Genomic DNA, 15,107 nt, shown 5'->3' with positions numbered 1-15,107 from the left:
AAGGAATGGCTTCCCATTCATTTCTATGGGCCTAGAAGCCCATAGGAATGAATAGGACTGCATAAACAATTTGCGAGTCCCAAATAGGTACTCGCAAATTAAGCATGCAATTGCAAAGGTGCAAGGGGGCCAAAAGGCCACCCTGATGCACCCCCAAAAAATAGGTATGTATGCACATGTGGTGCACACATATGCACCACAATGCACTTGAAGTTGATGATAATTTGTGATTCTAAATTGCGAAAATGCAATTTGCAAATGCATGATGCATTGCATTTATTCCATTACTGCATTAGCAATTAAGGGGATCGCAAAAAAATTGTGATTTCCTTAATTGTGAATTGCAAAAAAGGTACATGCATATGAAAAGGTCATTTTGCGATCAAAAATGGCTGAATTATGCGATTCGCATTGTTTGCGATCGCAAAATGGTTTGCTGCATGTGCCCCGCGGTTCCTAAGAGTGGTTCCTTTGGTGGAATAATTGTGGTTGAGGTTTATGCCAGAACCTTATGCAGCGTAATTATGTTCTGAATTCCCTACAGAGGATCTGTAGAGTAAGCTGTACCTATGACTTCACAGTTTACAATCTTGTATTTCCTCCCTCTAGGTGTAGTTGATTAATAATGTTCCAAAAACTGGACATGGCACATGTCCCCGAAGTTCAGGAAACTGTCCTGATCACCGGAGGAGGCGGGTACTTCGGTCATCGGTTAGTATAATTTTGTTTTCAATGGATTTTAAATGTTTTAATTAAAATATTTCAAAGTTAGTAGACAGCGTCTTGTGTGACAGCAAATCTGAGTATTTATTGCATTAATCAGGAGTCATGCTGACTTTTACTTAGTGTAGAAAGGTAAGTGCCAGTTTAAAAACCTCCATTAGTCATCTCGAATGAAAGCCTCACATGTGCAGCCAGTTTAAAATATCTGATTTCCAATTAAATTTATATAGCTCGTTGTCCACCTCAGGGGCCATCTGAAGCCATTTCAGTGGACGAGTAGCATGCTACTCTCTAAAGTTTGGACCCAGACTCATAGATCAGTGTGATAAGTAAATTAAGGAATTCACGGGAAATGACCGTCAGACAGTCCAGTACACAGCTCACTTGATTCTTCCAGTCATCCAATTGTCCATCATTTGGCCATTCACTTGTTAGCACCCAAGCATGGTCACATGGAGAAATATTAGGTATACCAATGATCTGTTTTATGCATTGGGAAATGAAATACACACTATGCAATTTAGCTGTAATTTATCAAGGTGTAACCTTTATGGAGCTATTCCACGTGGATCATAAAAATGTAATATGCAGCTTTATTCACTGCATATGAAGAAGCTCTTAAACAAGAAACAAAAATAAACATAGTGTTCAGATGTTTACCTGTCTGCCTCAATGTGGTTGGTTGTTCAACCCATGTCTTCCTCTGGATGTTTTACAAAACAGGTTACTTAGAACAACCTATTAAATGGAAGTAATTCCCTTTCTCTCTTATCAGTTCTTCATAATGATACATTTCACCGCACCCTTTCAGAAATAGGTTTCTGTTGATTTAGGATTCTCAGGTTTGTATTTTTACTGTGGATAGGTGATGACATTGATAGTCCATAAATAACTCCATTCTATATAATTTATTTCAATTGAATTAACAAGAAAAAGTCACAAATTACAATTGATTCTTCAAGGAAACCACATAATCCCGGCCCCCGGATATACCTCTGTAAAAAAATTGTTGCCCAGAAATTGTCATTTTTGATTTGTGTTTTTGGATCAGTAGAGAAGTTATTTAGCTTGGGTAGACATTGCTGATCCAGGCCAAATCTTTCTGTACAACATTTTCAAAAATGGCAGATGTGTAGCAGTGATGATGTAATATTTCAGGAACCATAAGACCTATATACTTCATTTTGGTGTCAAAACCTATGTTTTGGGCATCAAGTAGCCTTATAGAGACAGAAAATTACTCAACCCTTCTGCCATTTCCCAAAATGGTGGCTAAAATAGAGGAAGAAGAGACATACATAGAAATTAAACAAATAATAATGGTTTTTAATCCTTTTATGTATACACTAAACAATGCTTATGATCTGAATATGAAAACAAAATGTTTATCAGCCCTGTTTTAGACAAATTTTAATACACTCACATCGCTTGTGTTACATTTTTAACATTTGAGAAGAGGATATCAACAGGGACAACTTTTTGTAGCACAGGTTTTGCAAGTGTATGTGCGTGTAAGTTCTGTGGATAGAGGCTTTAGAAATGTCTTAGGCTTTAGCTCCCCATTAGTATCTTCCTAACCCAATTCACATGGATCTTTCTCTACACATGCATGATCCAAAACATTTCCACATCTTCTGATCAAGTAGAACACTCTTTTAATGTGTCCACACACAGAATATGACGTTAGTGGAAGGTCACTTAGCGGAACTAATCTCTTGAACTCAGTGTACCGAAGATCATCAAATGCATGACAGTCAGAACTTGTTTCCCTTTAGAAACTTCACAGGTTCAGCAGTAAAAGCTCCAAGCTTTGTTCCAATTTTGCTCATACTGTCATCATCCGTAACAATATGTGACTTGATAAGAACACTGGTCATCTCTGGGTCACGTTTCTTGTACAGATAATGAAGCGGGATTAACTATTTTTTCTTGCCTCATCCATAATTTATTCATAACTCTGACAATCCTTGATTTAAGAACATTGCAACAAATCTAAGTAACATAATAATAACATCTATGCTATTTGACAGTACAATGATTTGATTGGAACCATTTAGAACAGCCCACTCAACATGTGGCATAACTTGTGGGTCAGCTGCGTCCAATTTGCTGTTAAGTTTGTGAACAATATGGCTCGTACCTTTTAAATAGATCTTTGCAGGCACCAACTCCTCATTACCAATCAATCCACGTGCAATAATTGGAAATTCAGTGTTCACTGAAGCATCAGCAATGTTTTGGCAAATTAACATTTCCAAGTTCATCTTGTTTGATGTTGATGACCAGAATTTAGAAAGTTGCACTGGTATAGGTATTGAATTCTTGATGCAAGCAAGGTCGATTGTTCTACTTGAAGACATTCATCTGATTCTCTCACATTCTTTGATAGCTAGTTCAAGGTAACTGACAAAGACAATGTGCAGTTCTGTCAAGGTGCACACTGACTTTGATATCTGTAGAACAGTCGGAATGACCTCTCCAAAGTTTTGCATAGATGAAATCTTGACCATTATCAATTGTGACATACAGTCCACAACAAGAGCACTTCTCAATGAGGACACCTTTTTTAATTGAAATTCTTCAGGTGAAAGTTTTTTTTGAGCTCTTGTATGAGTAGTGCTCCACTGGTTTGGTTGCAGCATCTCCATTAAATAATGTGTTTGTTCGAAGAAGATCATGCAACAGAATGTCCTTAATAAATTCACCCCTTTCTTTTGCTATATCCATCTCTCTATGTGCTTGCAAAAGGTGTTTTTTGCAACCTGTATTGTAGTGGCTGGTTGGACACAACTCTTACTATGGCAATTAAAGTGTGGAAGTTTAGCTTTAATGAATATGTCAAGCAGATTTTTCTCTTTCCATACAAATCTGTCCTGATTCAGTTCTGCGTATAGTTTTTATTCATGTTCCAAGTGTCGGGACTGTTAGACAGACTTGCCACTAACCTGCTAAGATGACCAGCGGGGATGATGGTGAGCTGCCAGACCCCCTCCTCCCTTTTACGCTGCCACACAGAGAGTAAAAGACGGACTCACTACCCTGATAGGAAGCGCGTCGGGGAAAAGGGGAAAGAAGGAGAAAACAATAAACACTGCTGGGCTTGAAGAGGCGCTGGTCTGAACCTCTCCTTGATATGACAGACCCTCAGGACCCAGAAAGACCTCCACTGTAGCGGAGAGGCCCTGTATACATAAGAGGAGACAAAGATAAACACTCAGGCACATAAATAGCACCCTGTTCTCTAGTACCCCTCCCCCACTGACACAAGCATACTCACATTCCCAGCATACACCGTAAGGAATAGAACGCAAAATCCATATAACAGTGCTCTCTCCAAGAGATAACACTGCCAAGTAATTGACCAGCTATGGAACCAAAAGGAAAATGAAGTCCAAAGTACAAGGAAGAAATAGGAGTGTGGAGCGCTTCTTCCACTTAACTGATCCGGTAACACACAGGCTCCTTGTTCCGTCCAGGAGCCAACCTCACCCAAGTCGCAGGATGCCGGAAATAGCGCAGCCTCTCAGGCTGCCACCGTAATCAAGGAAGCGGGACTACTGGTGTGAACTGAAACCGGAGCCCCCTGAGGAACAGAAAAGGAATCTGGAAAGGAAAGTGTGGAATCCAGAAGCACTGATAAAAACAAACAAGAAAGGGGGCAGCTATGAAGCCGCGGTAGGCACGATGGCTAAGGAAAACTCAACTCTCTCAAAGCCCGAGACCGAGCAGAGGAGAGCAGATGTACAAACAGGAACTTCTCCAGGAAATCGTAAAGACAAGCACCGGGTCAGCGGACATGAGGGGCTTATATCCTGCCCTCACTCCGCAGCTGATCTCCAGAGAACCTTCCTGTGACAGCCCCAGAGAACATTGGTAAACGTAGTTCTTCAGTCACTCTTTTCCCATCCATTCAGTAATAGCCCACGTCCGCCACAGTCATGACACCAAGACACCTAGTAGGCATGTCTTTATATCGTTATTCATATATTGTTTGGTCACAAAGTTGTGCAGGTTCCTTGCTGCTGCATGAAATGAAGAAATTTGTCAACATGTTTATTTAAACGTTCCCCTCTCTTTCCCACAAGTTTTTGGTGAGGAACAGTCTCAAGATGGCCCATTAATTTTGAATTTGTCATCTCTCTGAAATCATTGCCAATAGAAAGGACTTCATAGTAAACTAACTGCCATTCAGCAACAAATTAACTTTTATATGTCTGACCAATAATTTCCTTGGAGCTTTTCTGTGATCTCAGAATTGCCTGTTCCAGTTTGAGATCTGGAGCCACTGCATTGAATCTTCCCTCTCTGTCTTTCACCACAAAATGTCTTTGGGTGAATTTTCTGTAGAGATATGGTTTTTCTACCTCTAGCTTCTTTATTCTATCCAAATACCAGGGCCCTTATCTCAGGTAGTTTATGCAATCGAATTCGCAAAACACAGTAATCAGTGACTCCACAGTCTTCACATGGAGCTCACAATCATCTTGCCCATCAGCATGTACCAAGTTTTTCACTAGAGCTATCATGTTTAAAACATTTCCCCAGTACTTCCAAAGTTCAGATTTTTCTTCCCATTCTTTGAAAAACTCTACAAACTTGTTTTTCAGGTTTTCTGACTTTGAACTGAGTGTATTGAATATTGCCTGACTTTGCATTATGTCTTTTGAATGAAGTGCACCCTGTGCCTTGTTCACTTCCGAGATAAGCTATGGAAAACCTAATTTTTCATTCTTGTTCCAGAAGGCAGTCCAACACAATGTTTCAACAGCCTCAGATATGATGAGCTTACCTTGTAACAAATTAACATAATGAGTTCCGCTCAATACTGACTGGACAGTCTTGCTTCCAAAGATCTCAGCCTCAATAAGTGCATCATCTATGCCACATTCACTGAGATAACTTCTTGCACAGAGCAACACAACTTTTGTAATTTGGAAAACACCCATCAGTAGATGAAAATCATCAAATACTACTGGATTGCTCATACAAATGTCAGCTACAATTCGGAAAACACCTTCATCGCAGACAATTGGCAGGATAGAGTGGTCTTCAATCTGAACATGCACATTTTCGAAATGTTTTAGAGCTGTGTATATTGTTGCATATTTTTGTGACTGGAGATGGAATTACTGGTAAAAACCCAACCTTCTTCAAAGGCCTTAGCCTTATTAATAGAGGAGCTCGAGCCAGACGCACTTTTCCTGACTGAAACATGGCTCCAGATTGAAGCTGATCCCACTGTCATTCAAACCCTTCCCCAGGGCTATTCAATCCTTAGAACCGATTGCAAGACCGGCAGAGGTGGAGGCCTAGCCATAATTTTTAAAGACACTGTTAACTGTCGTACTTTTACTAATACATTACCAGACTGTGAAAGTATGGCCTTCTCCCTGGAATTATCATCTACAAGTACCTTTTCCGGTCTTTTGCTTTATCGCCCCCCGGGCTCCGTAGGGCAATTTTGTTCTAATCTGTCGACGTCTGTCGCCAAACTAGCTCTGGCTCCAGTAAACTTCACAGTGCTTGGCGATCTCAATATCCATCTAGATGATCTCTCCACTCATGCAACCAGTGAGCTTTTGCTGAGCCTTCAAGCACTCCAACTTAGACAGAGAGGATTTGCCCCTACACACGATAAATGCCATCTTCTCGATCACGTATTCAGTAATCTGGACAATCTCGTCGTAGGTACCCCCACCCCTCTTCCCTGGACGGATCACTTTCTGATTCCTCTTTGTTGGGAGATCCCTACTCCGCCTCCCACCCAGAGAGCAGTGCCAACCCTGGAGAGAAAATGGGCCAGACTTGTGCCTAACGACTGGACCACAGCTCTTGAAGCCACTAAACCACCAAGTAATTCCAACCTTGACTCGGCCAGCGAGAATTATAATACCTGGATCCAAAACTCTCTTGATCTAGTACTCCCCAAAGAACATACTCATAGGAAATGCAGACTGAAAACAGCCCCATGGTTCTCTCCTAAACTGAGGGAGCTAAAACAGTCATGTAGAAGACTGGAAAGAAGATGGAGACACAACTTCTCTGAGGCTAGTAAATTTGTCTACAGAGAGGCAATAAGGAGTTACAAAGCAGAAATCAAATGTGCTCAAACTGCATTCTTTACGGAGAAAATAGCTACGGCCGCTAATTCTCCCAAAGAGATTTTTTGTATAGCCAAATCACTTATCACTCTACCCCAGAAACCTCCCACTACTGATGGAGCACTTACCCCGTGCAATAAACTGGCAACCTTTTTTCATCAAAAAATTCTAAAGATTTATTTGTCTTTTTCAACTACGCCGATAAGCCCCATGGCTACCAGAGGGAGAGGTGCTCACTCTAACCTTCAATGCTCGTTGGAGCATTTTCCCCTCCTAGATGCAGAAACATTGGACTCCATCATTCCCCGGGTTACTTCAGGCTCCCCGTCCGATCCTGCCCCCCCGCATTCTCTTGGTATAGTCATCAATTCTATTCGTCCAGTAATCCTTGATATCTTGAACTCCTCCATTACTACGGGTACGGTACCTTCTATATGGAAATGTGCAATGGTTAGAGCCTTATTGAAGAAGCCTAACCTGGACCAATCTAATCTAGCCAACTATCGCCCAATCTCCCTTCTCCCGTGGTTGAGCAAGTTGATTGAGAAACACATTAATTCCACCCTTGTGGACTATTTGGAATCCAACCACCTGTTACATGAGTCCCAAACAGGCTTTCGTCCCCAACGTGGGACTGAGACTGCTTTATTAGCAGTAACAGAAGAGGCGAGAAGGTTACTGGACCAGGGAGGCACAGCAGCTATTATCCTTCTAGATCTTAGTGCCGCTTTCGATACTGTCAACCATAACACTCTGTCTCATCGTCTCAAAAACATGGGAGTGACAGGTACAGCACTAACCTGGTTCCAGTCCTTCCTCAGTGATCGCTTCTTCCAAATCTTTGAAGGAGAAATAGCCTCCACCCGGCTACCTCTGAGCTGCGGGGTCCCACAGGGCTCCGCCCTGAGCCCTACGCTATTCAATATTTATCTGAGTCCCCTGGCGGAGATTGTACATCCATTCGGCCTTAAAATCATCACCTATGCAGATGACACGCAGCTAGTAGTGTCACTAAACAACCCTGAAGAGTCATCCTGCACTCTAGGTCCCTGTCTAGAGGCGGTAGCCGAGTGGATGGAACTCTCCTGCCTTAAGCTTAACGGGGACAAAACCGAAGTTATGTTCTTGGGCAACCCTCGCCCCTACATCCATTCTTTCTTTACTTCATCATGGCCAGTCTGTCTTGGTGTGGCCCCGGTTCCTAAGTCCCAGATCAAAAGTCTTGGCATGTGGCTTGATAGCTCTCTTGACTTTAACCACCATGCCTCTAAACTATCCGCCACCTGTTACGGCTTATTGAGAATGCTACGGAAAATCCTCCCTCTTTTGCCCTTTCAGGCAAGAAGGATAATGGTACAGGCCCTTATACTTTCTCGCCTTGATTACGGGAATGCTCTATACCTGGGAGCCCCCAAATTCTCCATTCATAAACTACAAACTACTCAGAATTGTGCTGTCCGTCTTCTCCTTCAAGTACCCCGTTGGCAATCTGCCAAGCCATCCCTTAGGAGCCTTCACTGGCTCCCAATCTTAGCCAGGATACAGTTCAAAGCTATGTGCCTGGCCCACAGAGCCTTCTGGAAAAATGGCTCTTTCATCACTCAATCTTTTATCACCCCCTATCAACCCGTTAGGAATCTTCGGTCCAGCTCTTCCTGTTTGGCCACTCCAAAGCTAATACGAAGATCAAGATGGGGTGGTCGCTCCTTTTCATTCAATGCCCCCAAACTCTGGAATATGCTTCCCGATACCCTGAGGATGGAAAAAAATCTGTTGGCTTTCCGCAAACTTCTAAAAACCCACCTTTTTAAGACATCGCTCTAATCGACATAGCTGCCTCATCCGTCCTACAGTGCTGGGAGGCCTCAGGGTAGCCATGCGCTATATAAATCTAATTTCAATTCAATTCAATTCATGGGAGATCAGAGCATCAATTCAAGCCCATTGAGGAACTGGCTTTTCTTCATCTTTCAGTCTGCATCAAATAAACAATATAATAAATTCAGTTAAATCAGCTTTGCGGACCACAGCATCAGGTTGAAGAAGATCCATGTCCTCAGCCACTTGTAAACTTTCTAGTAGACTGGGATGTGTTGATGGCTTGTATCTATTTTGCGCACGTTGTCAAGGCACTTGGGTTGTAAGTTTGCAGCTTTGTTTGTTTATGCCTACAGCTGACACAGGGCATTTTATAGCAGCTACTTCTTTGGTACAGTCTTAAAAAAGCACTATTGTAGTATCATGCATGCTGGATGTTTCAGACAAAGAAGAGCTGCCTTCAAAATCAAAATTATCAAGAGAAGCAATTGTAAATCCTTTCCTGGTAAAGTAACTTAGAAGTGGTGTGCTGTCAGATTCAAGATTTTACAGCATGAGCTCCGAACAAGTTACTGCTCCGTACTGTGTCATTATAACTTGTTGATACACCAATCCTGTACATTGAAGTGGTTAGCTCTCTACTTTTGCACTTGTCATAGATTGCGTGGGCAGTCATCATGTGTAGCAGAGTTTTCTTTTTGCGCTGATGTAATTAATAAAACATGATTTGCAAAAGACAGAACATTTGCACAGCATGTGCCTGTCGGTTCATGGGATTGTCTTCCACTTCTTTGCTTATATCTTCAAAGCCGTCATCAATGTTCTCGGCTTCTGTTCTGATTCTTTGCTAATATTAAACAATGATGTAAAAAAAGTTAAGAAAACATCAGGCATTCTTGTTGATTCCCATAATTTTCATTAAGTCCAAAATCTAAATCTTTCAGGATGTTTCCTAAAATGATTCCTGCTGATTTTACTGCATCCTGTGATCTTATTTTGTCAGTAAGAACTTCAGGAGTCAAATCAGCTGAGAACACCATAGGTGGTGCATTCTTTTTGTGAGACTGACAAAAACAAATTCTGTCATTGTACATTCTCACCAGAAAAATCTTAGTTTCATTATTATGGATCAATACAGTTTAATCAATGTTGACCATTACTTCCCTGATTTCATTGAGTTTGAACCCGTAGCTAGCATTCGAAAGTGCCTTTAAAACTTTATTTGGTTTATCAAAGAATGTAAACTTAACTGAAGACTGGCAGCTATGTTGCTGCTGGAGTTCATTGTATATTAATATTTTGGAAAGTATTCATGCATGCAGTTCGGGTGGGCATACAAATCCGCTGCAAGTACATTCACCTCGCTTATTAGATCAGCTACTTGGCTGAAAACTTCTTCTTGGAAAACCCTAGCTGCAGATAAAAGCATGTTTGCCCTTTGATCCTCACATACTCTGTACTTTCGTCAATCCCTTTGACCCTTGTTCTGGCTCAACCACAGATAACACATTGAAGATTTTCTGCTTTCTGATTAGTTCTGATTGCAAACAACGGGTAGCAATCGATCGTCTAAGTGGATGGATATTGGGTTTGGTTGTCGTCGCTTCCTCAGGAGACGCGGATTCTTGTGATTCACTGGTTTCTGCTATTTTCTGACACATTATTTCCAGTCTTTTTCCATTCTATACAAAATGTAGCGCTTGTTCCAGTGATAAACAATGACATATTTCTCACCCATCAGTTCCAATCTTTTGTGAACTTTATCTTGCCATATTTCTACAGCATCTTGAACTCTCTTCTGTCAAGCCACAGTTGATGCTAGCTTTTCTTTTGGATTATTTTGGCATATAACACATTTTTCTTTGATGAAGTAGTTTTCAGATTTTGTAGATAGCAACAGTGTGTCAGGAGGTAAAGATCCTCTGCTGCCACAGCTTCACTCATGTTTATTAATTTGAATCAACGAAAACCTGAAACAAAAACAATGTTCAAATACATTATCAATATGATGGCTAAAACACATCATTATAGAACCACCATTTTGGAAAATGGAGTACGGGTTGCTCTGAGGAGTTATTTTTTGTCTCTAGAAGACTACTTGACTTTCAAAACCTATGTTTTGACACCAAAATGTAGTATATAGGTCTCATGGTTCCTGAAATATTACATCATCACTGCAACACATCCACGATTTTAAAAAATGTCTTCCATAAAATTTGTTCCGGATTAGCAATGTTCACTTAAGCTAAATCACTTCTCTAATGATAAAAACATAAAACAAAAATGAAAAACTCTGGACAACAATTTGTTCACTGACATGTAGTAAGGGGCCAAGACTAACAGTATTTTCAGGGGCGTAGCTTCAGTGGTGGGGGGATAGGGTATTTGGGGTGAGACTCCACCAAATAAATGCATTCTGAGCTTGAGAGTTGGGTTTAAGTGTCCTATGCCTTTGTAGATTTTTCTCATTGTCCTCGTTTGACTAAAAGTTTTTAACTTGTTCATTTAGTTTTATCAGGAACTTAGACAGAGGACCCCCTAATGCAAATCAGTAATACCCTGTTCGTCATGGAAACAGTGTATCCCAAACCTTGATCATTCCTCTAACCTTCGGCATACTGTTTTAGTTAGAAAGTTTGCAACTCACACTTCCCATATCTAACTGAGAAAGCTAAACCCCTGAGCATTGTATGTATTGTGTCTGAGCTGCACCAAGCAAGTGATCACGTGAATCACTTGATAAGGGAGTTGCTGGCACACAGAACGATTGTCAGATTTTGAAACTGTGTGAAACAGTCCCTCATGGCCTACACTGATGTTTACCTATTGTTTTGCAGGTTAGGTGTTGCTCTGAACAAAAAAGGCATTAATGTGATTCTTTTTGATATACGGAAACCAGTCCATGCATTGTCAGCAGGGATGACGTTTGTTGAAGGAGATGTTCGCTGCCTCGCCAAACTGGAGAAAGCACTCGCTGGTGTGAGCTGTGTGTTCCACTGTGCATCCTATGGGATGTCAGGAAGAGATCAGTTCAACAGACGTCTGATAGAGGATGTCAATTTGAAAGGCACAGCAAATGTCATCCAAGCTTGCATCCGACGAGGCGTTCTAAGGCTTGTCTACACAAGCACCTGTAATGTTGTCTTTGGGGGTCAAGTTATTGTAAATGGAGATGAATCTCTACCATATTTACCTCTGCACCTCTATCAAGACCACTACTCACGGACCAAGGCTTTAGCAGAGATGAAAGTTCTTGAAGCCAACAACAGTAAGCTCGAAGGACAGGTTGGTGTGTTACGAACATGTGCTCTTAGACCAGCAGGGATCTATGGGCCTGAGGAACAGAGACATCTCTCAAGAGTAGTCAATTACCTTGAAAATGGACTCTTCAAGTTTGTGTATGGAGATCCAAACAGCTTGGTAGAATTTGTTCATGTTGATAATCTAATTCCAGCTCATATTTTGGCCTCTGAGGCTCTGAAAGAAGAGAAGGACCATATAGCTGCCGGCCAATCATATTTCATTTCTGATTCTAATCCTGTGAACAGCTTTGAGTTTTTCCGACCTTTTGTGGAAGGACTGGGCTACACGTTCCCCACGTTACGCCTACCAATGTGTCTTGTCTTTTTCTTTGCATACTTGACAGAAATTGTTCACCCTCTTGTCAGTCATTTTTACAACTTTCAACCACTTTTTACATGCATTGAGGTATACAAAATGGGGGTCACCCATTACTTCAGCACGAAGAAAGCCAAAAAGGAACTAGGTTATCAAGCACAACCTTATAGCCTTCATGAAGCAGTAGAATGCTGTAAACACCTTGGGCATGGGAGGAAGAAACCTGAAAATAACCAAAATAATATGAAATGGAATATAATATTTGTAGCGCTGTTAGCACTGATGCTCTTTGCTTGGCTTCTCCAGCAGTCGTTACTTACCCCCACTGCTAGTCCTCTACACTATTTCAAAGTATTGTAACAATTTCTAAGAGAGTTAAGATGTGTCAGTTTCCTGAAATGGTCATCCTCTGTCTTGATGTAACGAGTTATGATTATAGAAATGTTGTAAATGATTTAAAAAGCTTGATTTGTAGCAACAAACGTTACATTTTTTCCAAAAGAAGTTTTATTGGGGCCATTTTAGGCTAACACAATTTAAGGATTCAGCAATACTTCTGATTATAAATTCAGGATTTGTTTGCGACGTTGTGTTTCTTGTAACCTTTATAACATCCCATCCTGACTGACACTCTTATGATTGTCTGTTTTTCTGTTTGTTCCCTTTTTGAATTGCAGAGAAACATTTGATCATCTTATGTTTGCTAAAGTGCTAGGATTTGATTTTTCTCAGCGACAAAATGTGCCATCCTGGTCACTGTACTGGAACCTTCAGAGCAGCTCCTGCTCCCAGTGCGTCCCAGTATGGGAAGCTAACGTCTGACCATGTTTGAGTTTATGGAAACCCCTTTGCAACTGTTTAATGTTGGTGACCAGATAATTAGACTTGGCAGTCCTATCTGGAAGTAAGTTGTCGTGAGGGATTTATTCCACGGAGTATGTAAACCTACTGACCCTGACAGTGTCATGAGCTATTTGCTTCTTGGAGCATGTAAACACTCTGATCCTTGACACCGCCAGAGAAGAGAAGGCCAAAGAAAATGTAGATAGCCTGATCAATGTTAGTTCCAGTCTAGGCCTGTAAAGCATATTAAAATACTTCAACTTTTACAATTTAAAGAAACAAACTCCGATTTCTCTGACCCAAGTATAATATTTATAAAATAGATGGGATTCTGTAATCTCTGTATAAACGTCAGTCTCTAATTTCTTTATAACTGGAGACTTGTGATGCACCCAGTCACCGATTATAAAGAAAAGAAGTCAGATATCGAACAGTGTAAATTATTACAGTCAGGGCCATTGGAATTATGTGGCAAGGGAGGCCAAATGATGCGGCATGGTTGACTAAATTATGCAGCATGTAAAGAAAAGTTATGTGTTGTAATGTGGCACATTCTATGATAGGTTTACTTCATTATTTTCACAATTTTACATTTGTTTGTTGTCTCGGCATAGGTTATATCTCATTAGTACCACTTCAACACTCAAATATAGCAATAAGCAATATTTGAGCTCAAACACTTTTTGTTTTGTTAAAATCTGCAGATTATGCAGCAGATAATGGATTATGTGGCAAACCACTATTATGTGAAAAACGCCGCAGCCGCACAATCACGTTATCTCAGTGGCACCGATTATAGTCGAGTTCTAAGGTCATAATGCCGGCTGCCAGAGCCAGCAGCCGATGAGAAAGGCAAGCCAGATCAGAAAAAATAATTGAAGCATCTGTTTACAGCAAAGAAAGCGTAAAATTGCTTTTCTTTCTTCTGCTCTATTTTATGAGCTCCAATGACAAGCAGAGACAATATGTTTATTTATTTATGTTTATTCCGAGCTAGTGCAGCTTTGTTTATTTTATTTTTTATTGAATTGTATTGATCTGTTTCTAACATCTATTTGCAAAAAATATCTAACAGGTTTTTGATGTGTTTAATTTTGCACTAGATATTCTATTATTATTCTTCATGCTTGCAAACATTACGCGCCAAGTTTTTAAGTGGTTTGTGGCACTGGGATTAGTGTGACCATGTATTTTATGGGATAAAGTACCCCCAGGCATACATAATACGGATATATCAAGTCACCGCAGAGCTTCATTACCTTATAAAGGAACTCAGCCTTTGGCCTTGTTTCTTTATTGGGTTATGGAACTCCTCAGTGGCTTGAAATATCCTTAGAATGTACACCAGGGGGTACTTTATCCCTTACATATGCTAGGCATCGGTAAATAATTTTTTACAACATAAATGAGAAAATTGCAGTAATATATCCTACTCAATACAGTCTGCATTATACGTTTTACGAACTGAAACACAAACGATAAAAAACTAAATGAGAGACAAATATATATTTTTTTCCAGACAGTAAAAAATAGCCACATTTAACTGAGTCAGTAATAGAGGCATTCATCTACAACAATAGAAACAACCGCTACATTAGTTTGAGGTAAAGCACTTGCATGGTTCTACACAATTTTTATTCTTGCACTGGGACACCTCTTAGGAGGTAGCTGTTCGCGCTCTATAAATGGCTGTATTATTATTATTATTATTGGTCATCTGTGCTGTAGATGTTTACATAGACTAAATTTCCTTTAAGCAAAACATTTATTATAGTTCAACTTAAACATTAAACTTTTTCCTAAAAAAGACATTTGGACCTAACTTTGGGTTTCTTCTTAAGTCTGTATAGAACGTCATTAAGCACAAAATCAGGTGGCTGCTCCTCATTGGTATGTACACTGGTGTAAGAACAGATGTAGTGGAAGTGCATTGAGAACTCCATATTGCAACGTCCTTTAGGCATACTCGTGCTAGAAATACATTGTGAAATGGAGATATAGCCA

The 15,107-nt window shown here is 40.4% G+C and overlaps 1 protein-coding gene across 1 annotated transcript; it reads left to right on the top strand.

Moving 5' to 3' along the window:
• The first annotated feature begins 643 nt into the window (after nt 1-643).
• On the top strand, nt 644-14,343 carry LOC146780078 (short-chain dehydrogenase/reductase family 42E member 1-like). The gene is made up of 2 exons (XM_085638062.1): nt 644-711; nt 11,480-14,343. Exons 1-2 carry the CDS (start codon nt 644-646, stop codon nt 12,618-12,620), a joined length of 1,209 nt encoding a protein of 402 aa, XP_085494188.1. The 3' UTR covers nt 12,621-14,343.
• Nucleotides 14,344-15,107: the final 764 nt, after the last annotated feature.

The sequence above is a fragment of the Triturus cristatus genome, chromosome 12, assembly GCF_964204655.1.
Source record: "Triturus cristatus chromosome 12, aTriCri1.1, whole genome shotgun sequence".
NCBI classification, from domain to species: Eukaryota; Metazoa; Chordata; class Amphibia; order Caudata; family Salamandridae; genus Triturus; species Triturus cristatus.
This window is presented reverse-complemented; position numbering and strand designations above follow the sequence as displayed.